We start from the raw sequence: 13,158 nt of genomic DNA on the forward strand, positions 1-13,158 counted from the left end.
TTTACCAGTTTCAGTGGCTTTGAAAGTGGGAATTAGGGTTTTGCCATATTTTAAATGAAGCTTGGAAAACGCTGGTGTGGGTAAGAGCAATAAGTGCTAAAGATTTTGTCTTTGTATGTAACTACAAAAATGTAGAATTTTTTATTTTCTTTTTCTTCCCCCCCCACCCCTTCCCCCAGCAAGAAAATGTAAATACCCAGGACCCTTGGAAAATGGTTATTTTGATGCAAGAGATCTTACATTTGGTTCAAAGTTGACATTTCGTTGTAATGAAGGGTAAGTGTTTTGGTGAAGTTAATGATTCTTTTTTTTTTTTATGTTTACACCAGATTTGAAATAAACCCAAATTTTCTGTTCCAGTTCTGACCTGAAGTCAGAATTCTACCTGTAGCAAATGAAATTACAGCAAAATTTAATTTGATTCCGTGGTTTAATTACTCTTTGCATCAACCCTAAGTTTTTTAGTGAGATTCTGCAGAACTGCAGTGTTACCTCTGGTGACTTCTAATGCTCCTGTGGCAGAGGGGGTAGATATATATTCATCATCCTTCATTATTGAATAATTAAGTCAACAACACTAAGGAGGTTTTTTTATGTTTTCCTTGAGTATCAGTAATTTTAGGACTTTAATATTAGAGGATATTTCTAAAAATTGTAAGACTTCCACAGTTCCTTAGTGATTTCTCTTTTGTTTCTGTTTTGTTTTCAAAGTGAGACTGTCAGCAAAATAAGCAAGATTCTGTTCTCATTACAACAAAACCTTGTTGTGTTATGTCCCTGTAATCACAGAACAGAATTATTGATAAAAACCAATTTTTTGGTGCTTATTGGGGAAATGAGAAATTTAAATTTCACTTCTTCAAAATTTTTACCTGTCTAGATACAGATTAATAGGTAAGGAAGAGATTTCCTGTGATATCAAGAATGGAGGTGTTGACTGGAGTGGAGCTCTGCCTTACTGTGAAAGTAAGTAAATTACTGCCGTGTTTGATTTTCTGTTCTGATGGGGTAGTTCACTTACAAACAGCTGTGCCACCAACTTTCCAGTATAAAAAATGATGGGAAAGCAGGGATGATTTTTTCCTTAACTACTTGGGTTATGCCTGATGATTGACCACTGAAAAATGTCAGTTTTGGTGGTAATTATCTCCTATTAAAATCATATTATCTCATATTATCATCTCATATTAAAATCAACCTCTTGTTGAAGCTGAGGTTCTGTAGCTTGACTTCGAGTGGCTGTGTAAGATTTTCAGTGAAATGACTGAAAAACCAAGGTTTGCTCTTTGAGGTGAACCAGCTAACCCAGCAAAACCAATCTGAGCAATTTTTGTGCTTTATTTCCAGTAATTCCTTGTGAGCCACCTCCCCAAATAGCCAACGGGGAGTACGAGGAGAGAGGCAGCTACGTGTACCAGAGCTCAGTGACCTACAGGTGCCTGGATGTCCCCGAGGGCAGTGATCCCTTCTCCCTCATTGGCTCAGACACCATTTACTGCACATCTGACGCACACTCAAACGGAGTTTGGAGTGGGCCACCTCCAGAATGTCGAGGTTGTTGGAATTTTTATTTTTATTTTTATTTTTTTTACAGTGTCTGGCCCTTTCCTTGGAAGTGGGGTGGGGAGAATGGACTTTGCCTCTAGGAAAGAAGGAACAAATGCTGTGGTGCAAAGTTTGGTACAGTTCCGGTGAGATTACATCATCGTGGTGGATATGGATGGGTTATGAATAGAATATTGCTAAAATTTAAGTTAAAGCTTGAAAAAATACCTAAAAAAATTGAGTGTCTTGTTGGTAGAAGTGGCAAGGCCAAAGTGAGGGAACTGGGAGACCACAAATCCTGCAGAAAAATTGTGTCAAGGGCAAGGATGTGGGGGCTGGATAGGACTTGTAAAAAGCTAAGGAAGAATCCTGTTCCTAAAAACAGCCACTATGGAAGTGCAGGAATCAATGTTTCTACAAAGCTTCTCCAAAACAACTTGTGGAAATTGGCACGTAGGGAAAAGGATGTTGTGTTTGGTGCAATGTTTGTGTTAACAGATGTTTCCAAGCTTTGTTTTCATTGGTAACAAATGTTTGTGTTAACAAATGTGTCCAACCTTTGTTTTCATTTATTAATGCATGTTTGTGTTAACAAATGTTTCACCTCTTTCAGTGGTCAAATGTGAAGACCCCAGAGTTGAAAATGGGAGAAAAATGTCTGGATTTGGACTTCCCTACAGATACAAGGACTCAGTTGTGTTTGAGTGTAATCAAGGCTATTTCATGGTTGGAGCACAGGTAATTACCTGTGAAGCAAATAACATCTGGGTTCCTCCACAACCAACCTGTGAGAAAAGTAAGACTTTCTGTAATATTCCCTTTTCTTTTGTTAGCTAAAATAGAGCATCCTGGTGTTGTAGTGATGTCATGGGTGAAGGCAGGAGAAAATATTTGATAGAGGGAATTAGGAGTATGCACAGTGAGGAAAGCTGTAGTATCCTTCTGGAGTAGTGGAAATCTTTGTGTGTGTGTTTTTTTATGCAGTTCTTCAGCTCCTACTTTCTAGAAATTATTTTAGAGCTCAGAGAAATAATGAACCAGTAAGGATTTCTGAGCTGCCATGTCATAGGATTGTATTACCCTAATGAATGTCTACAGTGATGTTTAAGTTTTCTAAGGGGAATATTTGTACTTAAAATTGGGGTAAAGCTAAACTTTGGACATGTGCTGAGCTATTTTTCTTACATGAAGGCAACTTGTGTTTGTGGAATGAGTTACTGAGTTGTGAAATAAACTTTATTCTCACTGAACTTGTTTTAAATTCCTGTATTAGTTACTCCAGAGATGTGTCTTGCTCCGAAGATCCCCAATGGGGCCCTGATTCCAGCCAAAGGTGCCTATGCAAAAGGAGAGGCTGTGCAGATCAGGTGCAATGCTGGCTGCTCCTTCCCTGATGGCTCTGCAGAGGTGACAGTGACCTGTCAAGAACAGAGTTCCTGGGGTGCTTTACAGCACTGTTCCTGTGAGTAAAATTGCTAAAATCAGGAGCAGACTGACAAGTTTTAAATATCTGATCTAGTAATACATTTTTTTTTTCTCCCCCCTTTTCTTTCCAGGTGAGTCTGAAGGTTCTGGTTCCACACCAGTCATAAGTCATGGGAGGGTGATAGAAGGACAAAAACCTTCCTACTCTGTGGGGGATTTCATTACCATTGAATGTTACCCGGGGTACACCTTGCACGGCGAGGCTCGGATTCAGTACATTGGGGACAACCAGTGGGTGCCAGCTGTGCCAACCTGCCAGCTCAGTAAGTATGGGGGTCCTGATCCCAGACAAACCTGCCTGTGCAAAAGGAGCACTGTGCCTGCGAGTAAAATTGCTAAAATCGGGAGCAGACTGACAAGATTTTTATCTCTGATGTAGAAACACATTTATTACTATTTTTCCCCCCTTTTCTTTCCAGGTGAGTCTGAAGGTTCTGGTTCCACACCAGTCATAAGTAATGGGAGGGTGATAGATGGACAAAAAGCTTCCTACTCTGTGGGGGATTTCATTACCTTTGAATGTTACCCGGGGTACACCTTGAATGGGGAGGCTCGGATTCAGTACATTGGGAACAACCAGTGGGTGCCAGCTGTGCCAACCTGCCAGCTCAGTAAGTATGGGCTGCAAAATCTCCACTAGGATGAAAACAGTCCTTTTGTATTCAGGAGAAATGATTTAATGCAGCTTCCTTCTTTGTTTTAATGGGAAAAATCGGGTTTGCTAAAATTAATCAAAATATTCATATTCTAAGTTAAATATTATTATTTAAATTAGTCTGCCTCAAAGATTGTGTTGATAGAAGTTCTTGACTTGAAATAGCTCTGTGAATATTTTTATAATAATATTTGAGCAAGAAGCATCTGTGTTCCTCTTGTGATACTGATTCCTTCTGTTTTCAGGTGGATATATTATAGCCATCATCTGTGGTAAGTATTTTCTAAAACCTTAAAAAAATATGATACAAATTCTATTTTTTATATGAAAGTCCATTTTTGAGTCCAATCACCTGGGACTGTAGCAGAGTGACTTTGGAGTTCTGGTTAAAGCTGCATGATTCAAAGAAAGATTGCTTAGCTATTACAGTTTAATTTAGTGTGAAATGTGTATTTTCTCATGTGGTGAGCTCACATTTCAAAGGCAGCTTGCAACAACGTGGCCACTTGGATAAATGTCAGAGCTTGGGTTTACTGGAGGTGTGAGTAAATAACTCTGCCAGTGAACAGAAATGTTCAGTCCATCCTCTGTCCTTGCCTTTGTTATCCAGATTTGTACAAACTTGTAAGAAGTAACACTGGGGTTTTGTCATTCCTGTTTTAGTTTCTGAGCTGGTGGGGTCTTGGTGGTCACTGGTTCTGAGCTGAACTATCTTGAAGAATCAAATATTTCATTTACATGGCTCATTCCATAAATAAGTTGGGCTGTGGGTTTTTTTTAAGGGGGGTAGAGGTGGGATAGACCTGTAGATGAAAACAAGGCTATTTCTGTAAAAGTTTTGTTGCTTTTTTGTGAGCTGGACATGATCTTTATCACTCTAAGGTGTTTTTTTTTTACTTCTTCCTAAAGTGATTGTGGTAGTTGTGGTGCTCCTGGCAGCATTCTGGATCTACAAGAAATTCTTCTCACAGAATGGGTGAGTAAACTTCCTTTTTATTAATCCTGCAAGTTTCCAAATGACTGAGCCAAAGCTGTGCTGATGTTTAAGTTTCTTGAGCTTTGTGTGCCCTTTCTTTTTCAAATGTCTGATTTTGTGTGAGCTCCTCCCAGCAACTGATGGGAGCTAAAGCCTAACCATGAATTTGTCTTTGGTTTTGGATCTGCTGTTCAGCTAAGCTGCTAATTAACACTTGCACTAATTTCAAGGAAGGAAAAGCCCTGTTCTCAAGCCTGTGTTTGGCAGTGTCCACTTGCCAAGGAAAGTATTTTGTCCATCTGCTTCAAACATATCAGTTTATCTCCTAAAGCCAGGGGGAGTCTTGGTTCTATGGGCTTGTGCTGCCAGAAGGTTTTCAGGTTTTTATTCTCCTCCTTCAGCCCTAATGTTGGTGTCCCTATGTTAAAGACTTGCAAAATCAAGTGTAAAATGCTAGATTTGTGCACAAGGAATTAGTGTTTTGTTTTTGATGAGACATGTAGGGTGTTTTAAAGTTTATCTTCAAAACAACTGGGGTTTATATGTGGTTTTTCATGGAGAGACAGGAGATTTAAATTCCTCTTTGTGCATTGCTTTTTGCTGTGATGTCTGATTTTATCTTCTGGAAAAAAAACTTTTTGTCAGGGAAATATTTTGTAAAATGCAAAACACTGACAGTCCAGAGCAGGTTAGGTGGTACACATGGAATGTCAGGATGAGCATCTCATCAGTGTTGTCTTTTTCCAGAATCTCATGGGATTTATCTGGAGTACATGACACAAAGGGAGGGATGCTTTAAATGAAGCAAACCAGAGGGAATATTCCCGTGGTTCATATTTGTAATGAAGTCCACACAGAGGACTTGGAGAGCCCTGGAGGGGGTTTATATCCAGTGAGGTTTTAGCCTTAAAATGAGCAGTGGAGTATCAATCCAAGGGCCAGAGTGTGCTCTGAGCAATTTGGTGCTTTTGAGCCACTGCTTTTGTTCAGTACTTGGGTATTCTGCAGCCTGGATGGGCCAGAAGAGCTCTTGGCAGTTCAGGGCAGCACTTGCTGCCTTCACCCGTGGGGAGACTTCTCAGGGCATAGAAAGCAGGAGGGATCTAAAGCAGCATCATCAAAAATTAAACTCTGTGACATTGCTGAATATCTGACAGCATGAAAAGCCTTATTGTGCCTAGTGCTTCCCTTCATCTTCCTCTCTGAACATCTGACTGCTAAAGCTCTTTCTTGTCTGAAAACCCTGATCTAATCTCCTTTTATGAAAGCCTCCATCTCCCTGTTTAGTGTTCTGAGTTCCTGATGCAGCTGAGCCTTTGTTGTTGTGCTTCCAGCCCTGATCCTTGCAGTTTGTAGCCTCCAAATGGCAGCAGATCTTTCCTTGGCCTCTTTCTTTGTGTGTGAAATGCCCTTGGATGGGACATTCAGTTAGACCTTTCTCCCTTTCTGCTGTTCAGCTCGTACACAGTTGATGAGAGTTGCAAGGAAATTTGTATTTTAAAAACTAATGTCCCAGCTGAGATGGAAGAAACTGCACAAATGAATTAATGAAAAGGTATAACTTTCCACTTCATTTGGACTTTTTGCAATGCAGATTAAGTGTCTCTTTTTATTGTGCTTTGCTTGGAATTTCAGGAGTGTGGAATCCATCTAGCTGGGAACCTTGGCTTCCTGTAGGAAAGAATCTCTTAACTTTTCATTCATTTTGGGAGAACAGGATATAATATAGAAATTTATCATTTAGCAGTGTCACTAAAAGCTTCCAATGATTTAAATCACATTTCTTGGTGTTGTATTTGAAGAATGAGTAGCATATTGCCTACAATTCTCAGAAGAATGTCTGCACCCATCCCAGTGGTGAGTTACTTTTCCTAGCTAATAGTTTAATTCCCTGTAATTAGAAGCTGGAACCACCTTTGGGCACTGCAACTCTAAAGGTAGTTGTGCATCCCTTCAGAGAAAACCAGATCACATCTCACAATTACTGATTCATCTGCATTTTTGCTTTCTAGAAGAGGATTAATGAAGGGTCTAACAAGGAACTTGTGAAACCTTCCTATGAAAAGGTGATTTCTTTTTCAAATCCAGAGTTCTGTAGCCCGGAAAAGAATCAAAATTCAGTTGCTTTGAAGCTGATGTCCTCTCCTGTATTTTAACCTCACTCCAGTGAGATGCATGTGATGAATGTTGGGGTTCCTCCTGCACTTGTGTAGGGTCAAATGGGCTCTTCCAAAATCTGTCTCTTCCAGCCTTGTTTGAACTGAGCAGTTTGCAGACAGGACAGCTCAGTTTGACTTTTCCTTGCCAGTATTTTGGCATTCCTATCTCAACAGAGCTGGAACTACAAATATTTTTTAAAATCAGCATCTTCTTTTTTTTGTTGCTTTTCTCCTTTGCACAGATTCTGAGGAGGTGATGGGTTCTCTTATTCCAGCTTAATGCAAAAGTCTTTTCATGTGCATAGTCTTGATTTTATTGACTTGTAAAGGACAGGTGAATTTTCAGTACTATTGGTGAGTTTTTATATGAACATAAAGCTTGGAGTTTATTCCAAAATAATGTATAGATTAAGGAATATAATCTTCACTCTGAAGAATGATGTTTCTAATTAAGATAGGATCTGTTTTCTGGGTTGATTTTTGGAGAGAAAAAATGAATCAGGAGATAGAATTCTTCATTCCAATCTTACCTTTACACATGATAAGAGAAATTACTGGTCTGGTGTGTCAAAACACTGGGAATTCTGGAGGTTTTCTTATGGAATAAGGAACTCCTTAGAGCCTTGGAGCAATAGCACTGAGGTTTGGCAAAACAGGAGTTATTCAATAACTTGGGACATATATAAGAATATCATTGTGAATTTGAATTCTTGTGTATTTAAGTATTGTAAAGTCGCTGTTAGTGGACTGCAGAATCAAAATCCACACTAACTAATATTTCATTTTTGGTTAGAAAATAAATACTAAACAACACACTGTAATTAAAATGAATTCCAGGGTGCACCTGGTGGAGTTATGGGAATCCTGTAACTGTTCTGGTGTTAGTTTTTGGTAATACCAGTCATCACTGGGAGTGATCCCTTTGGATCAAAGGCTCTGCTGCTCCCTGGGTCATTGCTGACAGTTCAGGAGCTGAACGAAGCTAAAATCTCCTCAGTCCAGCAGTTGGCAAAGAGAGGCCAAAGACTGACCCAGTTTGTGACTTCACCTGCAGCTTTAATGCCAAAACTAAGGATGTGCTTTCAGTGTAAATGTAAAACCTCTTGCAATGTAAAAACCTCTGATCTGACTTGTTTTTTTGTTTGTAGGAAACGTGACAGCACTCCCAGTTCTGCCGAATATAAGATGTGTAAAGCATGACTGCCCTTGCTGGGGTGGGAGGGACCTGGCAGGGGGATGTCCCTGGCAGAGCTGGACAAGGATTGATTCCCTTGCACTGGGGGGCTGCCCCTGAGTCCCTTGTGCTGCTGAACTGCAGGAGGAGGTGCTTGATAGGATAAGGAGTGTGTGTGCATCTAGCTAGCACAGATCCTGCTTTGCCCTCCCTGTCCTTCTGTGCCCATCAGCTGGGGGAAAGGCAGTACCTGTAGCATGCCAGGGATGTGCTGCAATGTCCCAGTGCCAGCTGCTGCTCCCTGCTGCCTTCAGTGCCACCTCTTGGCTTGCAGAAGGTGCCCAATATTCTCCTGTGTCCTGTAGAGCTCTGCTCACTCAAACCTGGCTGTCCTTCCCATCCCTCTTTGCAGCAGAGGTGGTGTAAATGGTTCTGGGGTTTCCTTTGTTGCTCGTTCCCTGGAGAGTCTGGTGCCATTGAAGGCAATGTCTTTTGGAAACTATCACAATTAAGATCTTATATACTCTACCTCTTTGTCTGCCAAAGTTGGTTGCTGTATATATAATGAATTGAATGTGCCTTGAAATCAGAGTTTTATAGCTTTTCCTTTGCTTTTGAGAAGGAAAAAAGCTATATATATATATATATATATATATATATATATATATTTCTGATTCTTTGCTTTAATCTCACAAAGACTGCAGTGGATTTGTTGGGCCTGAAAATGGAAGGATTGTGTAGCAAAGGCATCCCCTGCCTGTTGACAGGAGATCCCTAATCAAAGGAACTGCTGAGAGCTCAGTGGTGGCTGCGTCCTGTCATGAGCACAGTGGAAGTTCCTTAGGGTGCTCCATTTTAGTGAGCCTTGATGTCAGGTCTGGAGATCTTCTGTTGCTTTCAGGGGTAGAAACAGGGGCTGTGTGATCCACCTTCCTTGCTTTTTTACTTGAAGTCACATATTCACATTTCTAACCTCTGGCTGCAGACTGGGATGTTAAATCAAGCTCTGAAAAGCTGGATTTAGCATCAGATTCCTGTTTAGAAGCAGAAGCTTTTCCCTGTCACTCGCTTTTCATGTTAAAGGAAAACCAGGCCAGTTCAGTTGTGTGAGTGCTGGTAGATGTGGTGGTCTCTTGTTTGCTGCTTGGTGCTTGTTCAGCAAATGCTTTAGTCCAGATTCTCACTCCAGGAGCCCCCACCACTGTGTTTGCCATTAGTTTAGAGTCACTGCTACTTCTAATTCCTCAGCAAACCCCATATCTTAACTAGAACAGGTTTTAGCTCCATGAATCTCACTATTAGCATCCAGACAGCTTCTAATTTTCACAGAAAATCCAAATAGCCTCACTTGAGATGCCTGAGGCAGCATTGGAAGTGCTCTGGCTTGTCTGTGGCTGCTTGGCACTGCTCTCCCTGTCATCAACAGATTGTTGGAGTGGCACAGAACTGTTTGGGGCTTGATAGGGCTTTTTGGGACAATCCCAGCAGTTGCATTGTTGGAGCTCATAATAGGCTGTGGTTGTTAGAAAGGGGCTTTGGCTCTGCAGAAGGATTTGCTGTTGGTGGCCTGGCTGATAGCTCAGCTTGAGAGTTGTTTGTAAACACTGGGATGTGTGACTGGGGCTGAGTGTGGTGCTGGTCAGGAGCTCAGCTTGCTTTGTGTGGCATCTGCAATGTGCTGAAATAACACTGGAATGTTCTTGATTGGGAAGTGAAATCACTGTAAAAAGTGGCTGTGTTTTTGCTCTTTCTGGATGTAAAGATTGGCCATAATTTGTAATATTCCAAATAAAAATGTTAAATTATTTAGCAGTAAGTGTTTGTCTTTCATTCATCATTGTGTTGAGCAGCTCTTCTGCCATTGTTATCCAGATGATTTTTCATGTCCCAAATATCAGGTGGAAACTGCTGAGATTGAAATTTGCAGTTTGTACACAGAATTACTCAGTGGTAGTGTAGGGGATGGGGTTTGACTTGCTGAGCACCTTTTGGGGTTTCCTTTTAGAATTGCAGAGAATTTCCCAGAACCTCCAAAATTTTACTCCTGAAAAAATTGGTGAGAAGTTGATGGAGAAGAGGAAACTGGGGCTGTTCTGGTGGAACACTTGAGGCAGAGCCCAGAAGGTGTTTTGGCCCTTTTGTCCAGCGTGTGACAAATGCAATCCTTAGAGGACAGAGCTCTGGTGGGTTTAGGTGACCTGTGAAGGAGAGCGGATTTAGGAATTGTGTGAGGTTCACACTTGAAATGTACTGAACTGCTGTGGAGTCAGCTGCTGATAGAGTGAAGCCTTTCAGAGGGTGGAATAGAAAAAATAACTTCATATGCTGGATTTCATTGCAGTTTGTGGTTGAGATGCTCAGAGTGAGTTGTGTGGAAATGATGCCAGACTGCACAACTTTACACTGTGGAGTTTGGGATTGCAGTGAGCATTGAGGGGATAAGCAAAGTTTCTGGGAATGGGATATTCTTTTATCTCCTTTCCAACCCAAACCGTTCTGGGATTCTGCTCTGTGCTTCTGTGAATCTGACTTAAACACTACAAATTAATTGGGTCTAATTGTCATGAGTCCTGTGCTGTTTTTCTAAAACTCAGTGCTGCATGAATTATTTCCTTTGGAGTCTGGAACTGATAATTAAAGGGAGGTGAACTCTGCTAAGGGAAAGCTGCATGGAATAAAAATGAGTTGTTGCCATCTACTGGTGACAGGGCATTGGGAGTAACAAAACAGGTCCAGAGTTGTGTGGTTTAGGGTTAAATAATGTGGAGTGACTGTGGTTGGTGGGTTTTCAGTGTCACACTTAAAATCAGTATAAATTAAGCCCTGCCCATAGCAGGGTTGGAGCTGGATGATGTTAAGGTCCCTTCCAAACCAAACCATTCTGATTCTCTGAATCCGAATACTTCTGAGGGTGGTGAAAATGGAGCTGGGGGCTGAAATGAAGAGACTTGCAGCACTTAGGTGTTGTCCAGCAGGGAACCAGGTGATCTCTCTACCTGAGACAGAGCCCAGGAGCATAGAGCACACAATTTTATTCAGAAGGAAAAAAAATAAATCTGTGTAAAGAACAGGTTAAGGCAAACAAACAGCACATGGAGTAGAAGTGGTCAGAAGGTTGGGTGGCTGTGTTGTCACACCCAGGCCCTGGCTTGCTTGAGTTGAAGAAGCTGAGTTATGTTTGAAGAGATGCTTCTCTGTGTCTGGAAGCATCCCATCCTCACTTGAGGGGATGCTGGCTGTCCTCATCCTGCAGGATGTTCAGCCTGTGGGGGAACTCCAGGTCAGAGAACAGCAGGCCAGTGGTGGTGGGGAGGCCGGGTGGTGCTCTGGATGGTGTTTGTTTGTGACTGGGGGGTGAGGGAAGGAACTTTTCCATTACTGTTGCTTTTCCCCCTACATCATAACCGATTTCAAATGGTGCTAGACAAAAACTGAGACTCTGAACACCAAGAGAAATCGGTCAGCCTGTGTAAGAGATGTTTTCCTGGCTCAGAGAAGGATCCTCTTGGAGATGACAGCTATGCATTCTTTAGAGATGACTACTCAGTGCTCTGATCAAACCTTCATCCACACAGGGATCAGCTTTTCCATGTCTGGGAACACGCTGGGCAGCAGGGAGGGCAAAACAAAGAGTTCAGCTTCATTCTGGGTTGGGATGCAGGGCTGGAGAAATGAAATATTGCTGGGAGGGACCAGCAGCAAACTGGGAAATTATTCTGGAAAAAGGAGTGGGTTCTGTGTGTGCTGGAAAATTATTCTGGAAAAAGGAGTGGGTTCTGTGTGTGCTGTGTGGCATCTTCGTGATGCCCATGGCAGGAGGTTGGAACAGGATGATCTTTAAGGTCCCTTCCAACCCAAGCCAGTCTGGGATTGCTGAAGGCACTTCTGTGTCTGACTGCTGAGGTCAAATAGTTGGGGGGAACTTCTGTGTTTGCAGAGCTATGAAATGAGAATCCTGTGGTGATGGAGCCCCCAAGCAGAGGGTGGAAATCCTTTTGCTCTGAGGCAGTAAATTCAAGGTTGATCCTAGTTTTTGGCTATCAAACATACTCTGCCTGTCAAGTACAAGAGCTAGCGCATTGGTTTTCATGCAACTTGTGGATCACTTTACTCTGGACACCTTGAACTCATATGCATTGTTTATTGAGCAGAAGTACAGGAGCAGGGGGCTGTGCTGGTGTGGCCCTGCCTTGGGAGGGTGCATACAGTGGTTGGAGAAGTGTCTAGAAATCAGATGATGTTACAAAGTGGATGGCTGGCAAAAAAATCACCTTTGGAAAAGGGGCTGATTTGAGGAGCAAAAGATGTTGCTGAAGTGAGCACGTGCTTGGTCTCCTCCCACGCTGTAATTCTTGCTCCTAGAACACTGATTTCAAATGGTGCTAGATACAAAGTGGGAAAATCTAAGCCACCATGTGAAACCAGCTTCCAGAGGAAGACACATCTTGTGCATGGCTGCAGGCTGAGGGAGAAAATCCTTCATCTCCACCGTACCTAGAGAAAAATTCATTTATTTAATTTTATTAGACAGCAAGACAGTTACCTTGGGCTTAGCTACTTTATGGATACACTTTTTTTGTGGCATCTTGTGGATGGTTGAGGCTGGTGTAGGAGAAATTAAATATGTGGTGAGGAAAACCCCCAGCCTGGCAGTGAGTGCTGTTTCCTGCCCTAGCCAGGTGGAATGCACTCAAGTTCTTCCCAGCAAGTGATGATCAAGGTTTTATTTCTTGCTAGTGCAGAGCACGATGCTGATGGGGTGAGTGTGGGAAGTTTGTGTGCTTCAGGAACACTTTTTCCATTTCACTGCAGATGAAACCAGGCTGTAAACCTCATTCTGTCCAAGACAGAGAGTGTTCTGCCTTTGTGTCACTCACTGATCAGAGAGTACAGGACAGATCAGGTGCTTTTTGTGACAGGGAAAGGAAATGTGAGTGTCCTGATGGAGCGTCCTCTGTCAGCAGTCCTTGTGCTTTAAGTAAGCCAGGACTTGCAGATTTTGGTGAGACAACTTTTAAATTCTGCAGGCAGGATGAAAATAAATTGGATTGAAAGTACTTTGAGTATGGGTCAGAGCAAAAAGGAGCGTTCACAAATTGAACTGTAAATGGTTCAGTGGAAGTTGTCGAGGAAGGAGAGTGTGAAAATGAGTGGCTGATGGTTC

The 13,158-nt window shown here is 42.0% G+C and overlaps 1 protein-coding gene across 1 annotated transcript in view; it reads left to right on the plus strand.

Moving 5' to 3' along the window:
* Positions 1-9,806, plus strand: part of LOC131567580 (complement receptor type 1-like) — a 39,656-nt gene extending 29,850 nt beyond the window's left edge. The window contains exons 48-58 of the mRNA XM_058819238.1: positions 180-276; positions 881-966; positions 1,348-1,554; positions 2,159-2,341; positions 2,819-3,007; positions 3,102-3,293; positions 3,450-3,641; positions 3,931-3,957; positions 4,595-4,661; positions 6,119-6,216; positions 7,969-9,806. Coding sequence (XP_058675221.1) covers positions 180-276; positions 881-966; positions 1,348-1,554; positions 2,159-2,341; positions 2,819-3,007; positions 3,102-3,293; positions 3,450-3,641; positions 3,931-3,957; positions 4,595-4,661; positions 6,119-6,209 — 1,331 coding nt within the window. The 3' untranslated portion in view covers positions 6,210-6,216; positions 7,969-9,806. The remainder of the gene's footprint in view (positions 1-179; positions 277-880; positions 967-1,347; positions 1,555-2,158; positions 2,342-2,818; positions 3,008-3,101; positions 3,294-3,449; positions 3,642-3,930; positions 3,958-4,594; positions 4,662-6,118; positions 6,217-7,968) is intronic.
* The last annotated feature ends 3,352 nt before the right edge of the window (positions 9,807-13,158 follow it).

Source organism: Ammospiza caudacuta, chromosome 24 (assembly GCF_027887145.1).
Source record: "Ammospiza caudacuta isolate bAmmCau1 chromosome 24, bAmmCau1.pri, whole genome shotgun sequence".
Taxonomy (NCBI): Eukaryota; Metazoa; Chordata; class Aves; order Passeriformes; family Passerellidae; genus Ammospiza; species Ammospiza caudacuta.